The 15,371-nt window shown below is 38.2% G+C and overlaps 1 protein-coding gene and 1 long non-coding RNA gene across 2 annotated transcripts in view; one reads left to right on the top strand and one right to left on the bottom strand.

The window, feature by feature from the left end:
* Nucleotides 1-1,395: 1,395 nt before the first annotated feature.
* Nucleotides 1,396-15,371, top strand: part of itpkb (inositol-trisphosphate 3-kinase B) — a 32,525-nt gene continuing 18,549 nt past the window's right edge. Inside the window, exons 1-2 of the mRNA XM_079887772.1 lie at nucleotides 1,396-1,628; nucleotides 3,696-4,926. Coding sequence (XP_079743898.1) covers nucleotides 3,883-4,926 — 1,044 coding nt within the window. The 5' untranslated portion in view covers nucleotides 1,396-1,628; nucleotides 3,696-3,882. The remainder of the gene's footprint in view (nucleotides 1,629-3,695; nucleotides 4,927-15,371) is intronic.
* LOC307168135 overlaps nucleotides 4,830-15,371 on the bottom strand; it is a 35,755-nt gene continuing 25,213 nt past the window's right edge. The window contains exons 3-4 of the long non-coding RNA XR_013822901.1: nucleotides 5,679-5,882; nucleotides 4,830-4,905 (exon numbers count right to left, since the gene is read on the bottom strand). This is a non-coding gene — a long non-coding RNA (uncharacterized lncRNA). The remainder of the gene's footprint in view (nucleotides 4,906-5,678; nucleotides 5,883-15,371) is intronic.

The raw sequence follows: 15,371 nt of genomic DNA, 5'->3' as shown, positions 1-15,371 counted from the left end.
ATTGCACGGACATGACTTTATAGTCGCTGCAGTTGATAGGGAAATGTTGGTGGAAATGAATTAGGTTGGCTGGAGGGCCCACATATCCTGAAACTTCGAAAGATCTCAGAGACAGCTCTATACTTTGAAGAAAGGAATGTTATTGCTGAACATGGTCATGCACCCCATCTCCAACATAGAGGATGGAAAATTAATTTTCATACCACCTATCAGCAAACCCGTCTCATTCAAATCAGAGTGGCCACTGAAGCATTATATTTTCCATCCATTTTACTTGTGCATATGACACACTTTCCTTTGTTTGATGGGGCTGGTCATCAGTGCATAAGAGAGAAAGAAAGAAAATCAGAACAATGTTGTCATACTGTACATTGGGAGCTGTAACATGAATTGTTGTGGGGGGTGAACTATATAAAAGCAGGTCAGCCCGGTTGATGAACTTCACATCTTCCTTTTTGACCTTTGACAGAGTCTAGGCCTGCATGTTTTTATGCTTTTCATAACCATACATCCGACAAGAAATTTCCACTGAGCTACTAAGACCCTTTTTCTGCTTGTTGGTAAGTCATTCAAACTACAACTGATTGTCAAAAGAATTAATGAGTAACACTTAATAACAATATTCTTTAATAGTACAATATAATGCTTAACAGCAAGGATGAAAATATGTCTAAATATAATATGTAATAAAATGTATAAAAATAAAATGTAATAAATTAAGAAACAAATACTGCAAAAAACAACGGTCAACTGAAATTCTGAATATTTGGTTGTTGTGGGATTTTTAGCTTTAGCAGAAAGTTATAAATGTCATTTATTCATTTAAAAATGTAATTGAGCAAATGTATATACATACACACTTAATCACGAATGACTGAACGTAGTAGCCTAATAATATATATATATATATATATATATATATATATATATATATATATATATATATATATATATATATATGTATATATATATATATGTATATATATATATACTGTATATACATATATATATATATATATATATATATATATATATATATATATGCTACTATATTATGTTTATTTAACTACTATATAGGCTACTTGATGATTATTTAACTACTGAAGCTTAAGCCTCAAGTCAAGAGATTCAGTCAAGTGGTTCCAAACTACTGACTGGCATATTTGTAAAATACGTGTAAACAAAGCAAGAAACCAAACCATCCAAACACACAAACGTCAATATGTTCAGCAGCCTAATAAATAAAGCAATAAATCAACTAGAGCTCTTCTCCTCTGAGCTGAAGTCTTAGACATCAAGTGTTGTTCTTCTTCCCCTTGCGCTGAATGTGTGAAAGAGCTCGCGGAGGCTCTGCCTGTTCCGTTGAATTCAGACTCACTGTCATTTTAACTTCCTTCCTGCCTTTTGTACATTAAACAAACATACGGCTCTGACGCGAGGTGTCGAACAGCTCGTGCGATACACAGTAACACATTATAGCCTACATTGATTTAAACTGGTGAAAGAACTCCTGGAATGTAGCAGCAGTGGAGAAGCTCAAGTTATTATTCTGCTACGTGTCTCGAATTCGCGAATACGCGCTTTTAGGACAATTTAAACAACAGCGTCTGCAACAAGGAGACTTGTAGGTAAGCATCCGACTTTGGTGTGGTATTCTGTAAAAGTTCACTTTTTGTTTTAGAAACGTCTACAGCCAGACTCAACTATCTGACTTCACGAAGTGTAGCAGCAGAGTTATGTTTAGTTCAGTTTATGGCACTGTAATAATGTAGGTTTAAGCCTTTTCAATTCGGAGTTCGTTAAGAGGTTGCTGAGAAAGCTCCAGTAGTGATGACTTGACAATAGAACGTTTATGTTATCGGCACCGCTCTTCTGAAAACATTTTAAATACTCTGTATTATATAAATATAGGTCTGAACTGTCCAGAATACACTCAATCAATGTAGGGCGTGAATGCATAGTAATGTTTTCCACCTTTCCTTTGCAAGTTTTATTTGTAGCCTATCCCAGAGAGAGTTCACTACCCATTAATGTTCCTATTTTTCATGCGCGTTTTATAAATTAGTTAATAATCCCAATGGAATAAAAATGTTCTTGGAATAAGAATGTGGCAAATGCTTCTTCTACTGAGTTCATAAGACTCACCACGTGTTTTCCAGCTCATTCAAATTCAGTGAATGCCAAAGAGTAGGCAGTTCAGCGAAGGGCTTTTGTTGAGCCTCACGAGAGTCATTTTCTTTGAGTCATTTTAGTTCATATTAGCAGTATGCAGCTTTATGATCCCCTGTGATAATTTTAGACAACACACTTGCTTTGAAACACACTATGGTAGTGTTTCACCAGTGACGTGGGATGCCTCAAGATGCATTTGAAATGTCAGAGCATAATGGACCGTTAAAATCACTTAAAAGGGTGGTGGTAGAGAGAGGAGGTGCATTCCAAACTTGACCTCTCCCCTTGAGTTAAAATGCAGAGCACAATCTGTCCATCCTACCTAACTTCTTAGTCAAATCTTGACTATGCGAAAGACATTGCTATTCAACCGAACAACCGAATACATACAGTAGGTGGATGTTTTAATTCGCATAGTTGTTGGAAGGTGAGGATCTTGACGTAGTGTTTAGGAAAATTATATATTTGCAACCAAACCGTTTCTATACAAATATATTTTGCTTCATTCTTCGGTGTGTTGATCCTCAACTCATTTGCCTCAACTGCAAAAATAATTAGTCCCACTTGGAAAACTTGCAGGAAATTGTTCTGGTTCATTATGAAATAATTTGCCTCAGCCAATGAGGTAATTCAATTTCAGTGCACAAGTTAAACAAATCTTTTTTCCCATGTCATAGCTTTTGCTATAAATGGAAGCAGCTAATTGATACCTCACAGACTGTTTTTTCTTAAGATCCTCAGATGTTTAACATCAGCGGGGCTGAGGCCTCACAAGGTACTAGACACGGGTACATTTTTGGTATTTCAGAATTAATGTGCAGTGCACTATTATCTTTTCGTTTATAGACTGGCAAGACAAACTAAATATGATATGAGGGTTATGGTATGTGGAATATTATTTTTTACATGAAGTTGTATTGTATTACAGCCTCAGTCATTCTTTTTTCCAGTGAAGACATAAAAGGTTATGTTGACCGTCTCTTTTAGTAGTAAGTGTTTCCAGTATTTGATCTGCTCTGTTTATATTTCTACAAATGGAAAGAAGTATTTTGGCCAACACACTTAGAACTGTGGGTTCATATTCATAATATGACTCCCTAACTGAATAAGCAGTGTGATTTAGTAAAGATTACTCAGACAAATAAATAAAAGAGTATTAGACAGAAAGACAAGCAAAACTTGTTAAAAAAGTTTTCAGTATGCCAAGGTCTCACCACAGAGGCCAACGGAAACATCTTGATAGCAATCAAAACCAACACAATTCTAAAAATCTAACAAAGCATTCACATGAGACATTTTTTATCTGTAGTTCAGCAGAAGTGTTTCATGCAAATGAATATGAGTGACCACAATAATCAGCCCAAGGCACTTTTGCATTTCTGAAATGCTCGCATATTTATTTAATTCATTCAGGCATTCTTGCTTGTTAAATCAGCCATTACATTCAGTATTTTTGCACAATGGTACACGAACCATTAACACTTGATATTTTCTATTTAAAAATATTTTGTGCTTCTTTTCAGCCCTCTGCTAAGGATGAACCAGAAGTGGACATAATATATGAATGAGGAAAGGAGTCAGGGATTGTATTTTATTCTACGTGTCAGCTTTCCTTCGGTCCCTCCTAACAATGGTTGGCTCCAAAGGCCAGTGGACCTTGGATGAATAGACCTAAATGGGAGCAAAAACGGACAGAGTCAGCCTGCCACTATGGCAGCTTATGCTCTGAACAGCCTGATAATGATGAACCCCAACAACCTGACCAATAAGAGCAGCCCTCGAACAGGAAGGCCTGTGCTCCCAGTGCCCAGTCGTTCTACATTTAGCCCGGTACTGGGGGGCAGCTATAGCCCAGGAAGCCTGAGCCCTGGGTCTGCAGGCAAATCCTTTGTCTTCCCAACAGGTACCGGTTCCAGTTGTCAAAGGGCACTTTCACCATGCCGACGGCCAGAATCACTGGGCGTGCATGTGGGAAGTCGCGTGCGCAGACTCAGTGGGTCCGGCCTAGAGGAAGAACAGGAGAACGAAGAGCGACGTGCCGCTCAGCAACTTGAGCGCGGCAAGGAACTGCAGAATGTGGAGGTGAACAAGAAGGTGGATCTGTTTGAGGCCCAAATATCTGCTCAGACTCACAGCAGAGAGGCTCAACGAAGCCCACGAATTTCCAGGAAAACTCCCCCGAACTTTGTCCCTGTCCAACTCGCAGAGGAAACACTTGCAACACAGAACAAGGATCACTCAACAGGGATCCCCAAAGAACTGCAAAATGGAAAGCGCTTCTCCTGCATGGAGGAGGGGCTGCAGGTCAGCAGTGAGGAGAAGGACAGGGCTGACCCAAATACAGAAGAGGGCGGCCCACTTGAGAGCACATCAGCAGGAATTAAGAGCGAAGCTGACAGCCTTACCGACAATCACTCCAGGACTTCACCAGAGGCCAACGAGTGCTCAGCATCTTGGACCAAGACATGTTTGACAAAGCCGGGAGCTGAGCCAGCAGTAACTCAGGCAGAGTCTGACTGGGTCAGTCCAGAGCTGGGATCCATCCCTGCTGTCATTATTACGGACCACGGCATGGAGGTCAGTGGGGAGGGCACGGAGCCTCAGGTTAGTCCTCAAACTAACAGAGCCGTGAGAAAGCTTTCCTCTTCTTCTGCCTCCTCAACGGGATTCTCCTCGTCCTGGGAGGAATCAGAGGACGACATCTCCAGTGACACAGAGCGGTCCCCAGCTTTCCTGCAGACACAACAGAAAGCGGTAAGTCAACCTATGATGTCCTTTTTTATTTAATTTGTTGGCTTTAGTAGACAGGATAGTGGATAATTGACAGGAAAGTACACTGCCAAAAAATGTGTATATAAATTAAACCTTTAAGGGTTCAACAAACCCAGTACCCTTAAAAAGAAAACTTTGTATCTTTCTACCCCTAAAAGGTCAATATTAGTACCTTAGACTTCTCCCTTTGAGGGTACTTCCCTGGTGACAGGCTGTCATATACCCCTAAAGGTACAGTTTTTGCAAATTTTTTTCTGGGAGTGTACAGGAAGTCAGAAAAGAAGTCAGAGAGGACCGGGACCTGAACCTGGTTCCGCATGATCATAACAGCCTTTTATATGTATTCAGCAACACACTAATAATACAAGCAACACACTTTTAATAGAAGCACTCTGATCCTGTAAGACAGTGGTTTGATGGGTTTTTAATTTGGGGCAGCAAAAATATAGCTTACATTTATGCATTTAACAGACACTGTAATCCAATGTGACTTACACTGCAGTCAAGGTATACATTTTTATCAGTTCAAGCATTCCCTGGGAATCGGACCCATGACTTTGTTGTTGCCAGTGCCATGCATTTCTGTTTGAGCTATAGCTTTAGAATTATGTGCTTATGCTTCATAAGCTCATGTGTATGAAATTATTGCTATAGTCAGATTCAAACACACTTGCTTTTAAAATGTCTGCAATTTATGTGATTGGCAGAAATGACTTCAGGGGCATAGATTTTACCTTGAGGAGATACACATACTGGTCAGTCCCACAATTCATCTTGTGTATTCTCAACTTCCTCCAGTGCATTTACACTGTCCTTGCGCTTTCCTGCTCAGTGCTCGTCTGTATTCACCCAGAGTAACTGTTGACATTCTCACATACAATGGTACTTCTGTGTCCTGCTGTCAGATGGACTTTTTTCTCTGACTTTAGTTGGCCGCCCTTTAAACGAAATACAAAACAGAGTGAGGAACAAATAGTGGTGTACATGTAAAGTTAGTGACAGCAACTATTCCATGGTATCTTAATCTCAGTTTTATTCATGATTTGTCATTAAATGAAGTGGTTACATGGGAATAAATACTTTACCAGTATGTTAAAAATTCTTATTAGCTTTTCAAGCAAAACATTCATTATAAGTAATGGAAACATGGAGACCTGATAATCAACTGCATTAGCAGCTATAAAAAAAACTCAATAGCTATACAATCATGTCCTGTAGAAGTGACATGTGTGACGCATTCTCTATGGGGTTGCGCTTGTCTCTGCGACATGTTTGCCCTCATGAGAATGTGTGGGCCTGCCTATTTAGGCATGTTGCGTTTGCAGTCACATCAAGAGACCCTGCAGCTAGCATGCTGTTACAGAGGAGCTCATTGTTTAGACATGGATGTCACACAGTCCTCCAGCCTCACACTAAGTTGTAGAATAATGTGACTCTGCTCGCCACACAGGATCTATGCCGTAGGTCCCTTTTATGTGACGTCTATTTCTTGTAAACACACAGTGGAGGAGAGCAAACATCCTATTGTAGCATCCTGAGGAAAGATAGCACTTATAAAAGATTGTTTAACTATTCACAGTGATCACAAGGGTGAGATTACTTGATAACCTTGAACTTCTGCGATGGAATCTTTGCTGTTCCCGGACATGTGCATTTACAATGGAATGGCTTTGGTTTCAGAGGGCAGACGTACTAGAAGAGCCGCATGTGGTTGGGATTCAGGGAACAGTCAATAAAAATGAGCTTTTTATTGCTCACTTTACTGGTCAGATTTACTGGTGCACTCTAGACTAGCACAAGTTCATGACAAGGATTTGTGCTTTATATTTAGCCTACATTAGGGATGGGTCATAGTTGTTGACTAATTGACTAGTCGATTAGCATTCTGTAATTAAAGCTAATTAAAGCTTTGCTGCTAAAAAGTGTTCTAGTCTAATCAATTAGTGATGTTGACTTATATTTTTTGTATTATTTGTATGGGACACTATAGAAATAGACAGGAAACAATTGGAGAGGAGAGAAAAGATCAGGACCAGGAAAGGACCACAATTCAGGACTCAGAACTCGGGTTGCCTGAGGTACAGCTGCATGTCAGATTGCTGCCCACAAGCTTATGGCACCGACAACATTGCATTTTCAAGATGGTCTGTCAGGTTAAAAAAAAAAAATCTTGAGATCCTTGCACTCTATTCCATTATGTTTTGCTCTGTCTAGCCACTTTAGAGCGCAAGGACGTGTCGTATGTGAACAACCCCGTGTCTGATTTGGGACGGGTGAACTTGAAACCAGGATAATAATACAGGGGGTTTCTTTACAACAGATTTGTCAATGGGGCCTTGACACAGAGGGATCCGGGATCACCTCAGTCCACGGTCATGTCCCTGTCCTGTTCTTCTCTGCTCTCTACCTGTACTTTCCTATCCCTTCTTCATTGTCCTGTGAAATAAAGTCATTAAACAAAATAAATATGTAGTTTCTTAGCACATCCCTAGCTTAGTCTATGTTTCAGTTAGCATGTATTGACGCTTTTAGATGACTTCAGTTCATGTTTTTGTGTATATATTACAGAAATTGGCTTGGCTCAGACCAGTGTGTTCTTAGGGTCTCATTTCTTTTCTTTAGGCAGCCTTGTAGGAAAGCCCTTTGGCTCACACTGTGTTCTTAGACTGTTGAAATATTCTGTGGTTGTTTAAGTTTTTATTTTTTGGTTGTTTCCAGGCTCTGAGGGATCACAAGTGTTATCACAAGGAAATTTTCCAAAGGGTTATCACTCTAAAAATGGCAAGACAGATGCTTTCAATGATCTCATTCTTTTTTCCAAAACAGGTTTATCTCACATTTCATGGTTCTGCTTAGCCTCTCACCACTCACAGTAACACGGTATGGGGTGAAATTCATGAGCAATAAACATATCTGTATTCATTTTACTCTACAAACACTTGCAGCGTGGTTTGTTTTGTGGGCTGCACTGGGCCTTCGGAAAAAATGAAGAGTGATAAAAACCACAAACTTGTTATCAGTGCTTTTAGTCAAACAAGCGACCCAGAAAAGTTTCCAGTGGGCTTGCCTTTTAAGCGCTAATAGCTGTGTGTTGTGGTTTATTGCTGCTAATTACGTCCCATGTGCTCAGCAGAGGGGATCCCTCAAGCACGGTTCCTTTGGTTCCTTTGACAGCTGTTGCACATTTCACTCTAGCGAGACTGCAAACTCATACATTTTTTGGATCAGTGTATGTTTTCGAATAGCACAGAAAGTGAAACTACACCACAGATGAGTTTCTCAAGATTACATTTTCTATGCACTTCCTACTTGCAAACAGGTTAAAGGTGTGTCACCAGGATGTGCTTTGAGCAATGCACCTGGACTGGTAAAAAAAATGCACCATTTGCTATGCTTTGCCCCACTATTAAGAAGAATTATTGTTTGAAAATGTTTGAAAAATGTTCTACCTGCTGTTTTAACTAAGCGGTTGCAATGCACGGTTGTTGTTTATGCGGCAAGTTCTATTAATTAAGAAAGATGATAAGATGACAAGATAACACTGTTCCAGTGCAAGTCAGAGATGCGGTTCACTTTTCTGCATGCTCAGTATCTCCCCTGATATGGTGTCTCCTTTTCCTGTGTCAATCAGATGAGGGAAGAACCCTTGTGCATGTGTGTGTTTGTCTGTCTGTCTCTGCACAGAGGCTTGTGGTTACTTGCTCTAGCAAACCCAACAGCAAGTGTAGCCTGCTGTGAGCAAAGCTGTGAGCATTTACATTGCAAGACTTTGCCACTTTTTGTTTACTTACCAAAGCGTGGAGCTGCATTATATTGCATGATTCAGGTTAGTTTACTTCAGTGCAGTGGTTCTCATTTGGTGTGACTTATAGGGTCAGATGAGGGTAACATTGTGAAAAAACTATAATCATGTATAGTTAGGATAGCAAAATAAATTGGATTTATCAACTTCTAAAAGGAAAAAGAAAATACAACAATCTATCCCCACACACAATATAATATATAAAATTATACAAATAAAATAATAATTTCAATGTCTGAACAACTATGGTATGTCCACTCCAGTGTAAAATCTGGATCTTAAACTAAAACCATTGTTTTTTAGAGTATTACTTTATCTATTTGCACTACACATTTCTGGAATGTAAAGCTTAAATACAGTGTTCTAATTGTTCTGCTTATGTAAGCCTTGATGATGACTGTATTAGGTCAATATTGGAATGATGTTACGTTACACTAAAATGATTTGCAGTTTAATAAGCTCTGGCATATTAACAGCTGTTTTAACCCTCATGTAAACCCAAAGGGCTTTTAAAGTTTATGTGAAAATTTGAACAAGATGATGAAACATGTCTAGGCCTGTGGATTGCTGTAGGTTGTTGGCAACAGAGAGTGGGTGGACAGCTTTCTAGAAATAGTGTGTGTGACACACATGTTCGTGTCATACATGCTGTGCTAACTGAATGAACACACTCACATGAGTGCCGCTTTGTTGGAAAATGTTGTTGTTCTCATATTAGTTGGCATTAAATCATTGAATTATTCCTAATAAGTCACCATTTGAGAGATCATGAATTGATTGGATAGCGATAAGTGAGCATTATGAACTGAAAGGGAGTCTGAATGAATGTGAGTTTGCCAAAACTATTAGGCTACTCAATAGGTATTTAGTTATTGGTTTAAGAGCTGCAACAAATGATTATTTTAATTCAACCAATTAATCTGGCAATTTTTTCTTTGTTTAGCGCTTTCTATGTGAACACACACACACACACACACACACACACACACACACGATAATGACCGCATTGGAAATGAATGGGAAGCTTAGTATATTTTTTTAAAATAGTATTTTTTTCATATAAATAAACTTAAACTTCTATAACATTTTTTAGCTTCACTTTTTTTTCTCACTTTAGCAATAATCTAAAGTGTGTTCTTTAAAAAGATACTAAACTAAAGTCTGTGCTCCAAAGCATTCAAGATCCTCGACAGTTTAAGTTGGAAATTTAATTTTCCGGTCAATGCTCAAAAAGTGGTTAACAGGTAATAAATAGATCATAACTATTACATAAATATAATTTAGTACCATAAAATCCCCTAAAAATACAAAATATTAAATAAAAAAACCATTATTAAACTAAAGTATAGTACATTCATTATTTTACAAAATCCCACATCCTGCTCAATGTTGTCCTTCAAACAATGTGCTAAGTGATTGTATCTGTGTAGGCTATGTACAATTAAACACTTTGTGCAAAAAAAGGTTTACAATTTAAACCAATTGCTTACATTTGAAAGCAGAAGTTAATTTACTAAATGATAATAAAGAAAAATAAAAGCATTGAGTAAATGTTAACTTGTACGAGGTGGGAAAAACACACATGCTCTCAACTGAACCTAACATTTATACTCAATTACAATAGTCCTTTTACTGCCCTCATAAAAATACAGTTTCTTGTTTTAAGGTTTATTTACACGTTACTACATGTACGTACTATACTAATCTAGCTATAAATTACAGAAACGTCTGTCTGTGTGTCTGTCTGTGTGTCTGTTAACCACATATCTCTCGAACCGTTAGTCCGATGGATTTCAAATTCGACAGGTGTCTTGCCACGGGCACGAGTAAGTGCAGTGCCAAGTTTGACGATGAGAAATGCTAAAGATATCGTTAAATATATCATTTTTAAAAGGTTGTGGTTTAAAAATAAACATTCTGACATTAGAGAGTTGTATCGGTCAAAGAAGCCCCAAGAAGGTTGTGGTTTAAAAATAAACATTCTGACATAAACACTCTGTCAGCTACACTGTTTACTTCTGAATATTATAGTTTGGTTCCAGAACGTGATAAATCAATTTTGATTAATTTGAGTAAAAATGTGTTTTCTTTACCAAGAAAGTGGCAAGATGAAAACCACTATTTTCTGTTTCAAACTTTCACATAGCATCCTTAGGTTATAATATCATAAAAAATTAAAATCCAGATTTTGATTTTCAAAGATCTATTATAAAAACTGATTATTTTTCCCCAAAATGCAATAAATTCAAGACACTTTTTTTTTCAAAATGCTATCATATTGGGTGATTGTGGTATACATAAACACTCAGTCAGCTACATTGTGGTATACATAAACACTCAGTGGTATACATAAACACTCAGTCAGCTACATTGTTTACTTCTGAATATTATAGTTTATTCACAGCCATCATTTGTAGTAACCTAGCCTGCTCCCTGAATTCAATGCGTTCACAGTCTCTTTCACGGGCACCAAACCAACATTTACTAAAAACACACACAAAAACTGATTTTGCACGGGCATTTTGCACTAGTAACAGTAAATTATGCATAATTACAAGTACTGTAACTAACCCTAACCTAGTCTATTTGACTAAACAACATTACAAAGCACATGACAAATGATATGCTTTTTTTAAAAAGTGCTTAGTATAACACATTCACTATTATTTTCATTATTATTATTTATTTTATCAATTACTTGTTGCAGCCCTAATTGTTTTTCATTTACATAACCGCTGTATTTCTACCTTTCCATGTGCGCCACCTATTGTCAGAGAGTGAATTTGTATTTTCTTTCAGCCCATCTGCGATTTTTGTTCAGACCAATGTGAAAATCGGACCAAATGTTTACGCAGCATACGTGTTATACATTTTAAAGCCTAGTTAAATGGGGGGTGAAATGCTCATTTTCACTCAATCTCCTGTTAATCTTGAGTACCTATAGAGTAATATTGCATCCTTCATATCTCCAAAAAGTATTTTGTTTTATTAAATTTTTAACAGAAAGATAGACTGTACCGAGTCTTTCCGGAAAAAAACGAGCGGCTGGGGGCGGGCCCTGTGGGCGAAGCTTAGCTGTGCTGCGCCAAGCTAGTGACAACACACAGAGACATTTGTTCAACAAACAGTTTTACTCACCGTCCGGTTCCAACGCACGACCGCAAACCTTTATCATTGTGACTGCTCGATCCTTAAGCATTAGACGATCTGCAAATCCGTCGATATGGGCTTTGTTTATAAAACAATCATCGTCGAAATGCAGGGAACAAACAGTCTAACAGTTACACAACTCCGTTTATGCTCAGGAAAACAAACTCCATCCACGGGTTCCTTAACGCTGGGTTCTTTGGGAATATGTGCAGGGTTGTCTTGCCCTGGCAACCAAAAACACACTTCTTTGGTGACATTGACTTCCCAAAAGCCGGGCAGGGCGCTTTGATGGCGAACTGCTTTCACTCTCTTGCTCTAGTCTACGAGTGCGCGCGCGGCCGCGATCTTACCGGAGAAGTGCCCTTAGGACCCATATAAGGAAATTCCGCCCTACCTTACGTAAGACAGAGCCATACTCGAAAAAAACTTTCCGAAACTTGTGACAAACCGGAAATACTCCTTGTTCCAAAAATACTCCTTCAAATGTACAACTTAGTTTTTGAAACTTTGTCCATGTTTAGCATGGGAATCCAACTCTTTACCAGTGTAAAAAACTCAGTATGCATGAAATAGCATTTCACCCCCCCTTTAATGGAAAAGAAGCTAATGTGCATTCAAAAATGTAAAAAATTTGGATAATAAGGCACCACCACCTACAATTATTCACAATATTTTGAAGTGCCCACACTAACAATACTGATCATTAACCCAATATATACCACATTAATGAATACTGGCACATGCACCAATAGATCGTATATCAATAGGAGTGAGAATGTGCACTAAAAAGTAAATAGATTGACTTTTTTAATGCTGTTTTGTGTAATTTCTTCTACATGGTGGTACCAACTAGTGGGACCAAACGGAACTTCAATAATAATAGTTTCTAACAGGTTTCCCAAATTCTTTTTTTTTACCCTGTCCCAATCCTCCATTTGTCAAACTAACAGGTAGTCCCGCCCCCAAACTCACGCCACTGGTCGAGCCAGAAGCTGACATGTTAGAACAATAAAACAAAGACAGGACTTTAAGTGTTTTAAGTGCACATTTTTTTAAAGCCAAACATACTAAATATGTTGTCTGAATAAAGTTTAAATGTTCAGCACCAACCAGATATAGACTGACAAAACAAGCTCTGAGTGTTTGTTCAGTCTTAGCGCGGCTTTGCTCTGAACTCGTACTCTCCTGCAGCGCAGTGCGAGCCAACCCAACACAAACAGTTTTTGTGTGAGGTTGATTCTATCGCCCCAACTGTGAGCATACAAGTGCTGTAGCATGATACACTGGAGGATCTGAAGGCTACGAGCAATGGAAAATGTAACACCCCTGTGGTTGACGGTTGCCTGGCGACCAGCTGACGTCAAGGCATGCCTGGTTCAAACAGCTGGGGTTCTTTGCTGCAGCAGTGCTGCTGGAGGGAGTCGTTTCAAATGCAACAGACAGGAAACGCACCGGCCTTTTTTTTTTTTTTTTTTTGCTGGCCACTTTTTTTAAATAGTAGGCTTCACTTGTATGCACCGTAGAACACTATATGGGGAAACCACCCTTCTACTACTAATGTGTGGTTGTTTACACTTAATATGGAAGGAAAAAGCTCTAGTTTTTCTTTTTTAATGGAGTTAAATGTTTTTTTTTTGTTTGTTTTTTTTTAAATGCTAGCTTAACATTTACTTCTACTAATTTTGCAAAAAGAAAAAGAGACACAGAATGAGATGAGGCATTCTTAGCACAGCTGGCTGAGATAAGGAATGTTATTGTGACTGCCTTTCTGAGAAACAGATGTGTGTAATGGTTTACTCCTGGAAATGAGCAGTGAGCTACTTCTTTGATGCCCCCTGCACTTCTCTAGACTCTCTTGAAGTGGTGACTTTGATGCACAGGCGTAACCCAGGCCTGCAACTCCCTTCCCCTTGTTAAAACCTGCGTGCCTTTCCTTATTGCACGGCTCGGTGGAATGCTTGCTTCCAATTGGTCAGTCATGGCATTTCGCGTCACTGAACTGAATAACTGACCGCTTACTTAAACTGTGTTTACACTGCAAGTCTTAATGCACAGATCTTATCTTTTTGACCATTCGCGATTTTTTGTCTGTTTACATTCACTTTAGACACTTTACATTAAACCCCGCCCAAAATGATTCTGTTGATCTCTTTACTATGCCAATTAAGACGCTTCCTATTTAATAAGCTCCCTATGTAAGCAGTAGACAGCTCACTATGTTTCTGGGCAGAGCTATTAATTATGTCGTGTACATTTTCTCTTGCATAGCAGACCCACCCCTACTCCATTATACGTCATCTTCAAACAAGGAAATATGTAAAGAAGAGGGTGTATTTTATTTCAATGAATCCCACAAGGAGCAAATAATACAAATTTCTACTTAGCGTCTTATAGCAGCTTTACACCTTTGTGTACATAGGGTGCAGTAAAACGGCAATTTAATGGGAGGTCTCACTTCTGTGAAAGAACTCTCCTGTCATTGATGAGAAAAGACCGGTTTCAGGACAAGCAGGAACAGCTATGACATACTTTGAAAGGGCGGGAGTGTCAAGGAACATGACGGTTTCGTTCTCAACTGTCAAAGAGGAATTCATGATAAATAACACTATCTGACATGATGAGCTGTTGAGCTGTATATCCTAATATCCTCTAAGAGTATTAACGAGTCTAGCTGTACCCAATTTCTTGACCCATTTTTTCATGCATGTTTTTCTGAACAGACATGGTCTGCTGGAATTTAGACATGTACCTGACTTGCCAATGGAAACTTGTAGCTCAGGATTTTCAAGATATGGATGCATATCCTAAATGTCTTACCTTTTCCCGTAAGAAAGCACTACGCTTAAGCATGTCACATCATTTCAAGTGCCATTTAATCTAGGTGACATTTGACACTCAAAAATGAATGAACAATAAGTACAAATACATACCTGAAGATGTCTAGCTTAAAGCAAAACAACCATCCTCATGTCTTTGCCAGGCTTGTAATTGAAAATGAAAATGGAAAAATTATTGTACACTCAAAAAGAGTTCAATTTAGTTCAAATGAGCTAATGATACTTGATAATGATACAACTCTTTGGCATCTTGTCACAACTTAAGTTCATTCTATTTAAACATGTACATGAGCTAATGTAGACTATTCTTCCACTATAAAGTAGACTATACTTCCATTTTACATTGTATAATTTTTGGTGACCAACCACATACTGTATACTGATATTTGGATAACCGGAGCGAGTCGAGATTTAAGTTCACAAAAGCACAAAAAGAATAATAGATATATACTAAGAAATAAAAAATATATACAGTACAGGCCAAAAGCTTGGACACATTACTATTTTTAATGTTTCTTCTGCTCATCAAGCCTGCATTTATTTGATCAAAATTTTTTTAATATTGTGATATATTATTACAATTTAAAATAATTGGTTTTCAATTTATTATACTTCTTATTATACTTGATTATCACCAG

Source organism: Squalius cephalus, assembly GCF_949319135.1.
Source record: "Squalius cephalus genome assembly, chromosome: 12".
Taxonomy (NCBI): domain Eukaryota; kingdom Metazoa; phylum Chordata; class Actinopteri; order Cypriniformes; family Leuciscidae; genus Squalius; species Squalius cephalus.
This window is presented reverse-complemented; position numbering and strand designations above follow the sequence as displayed.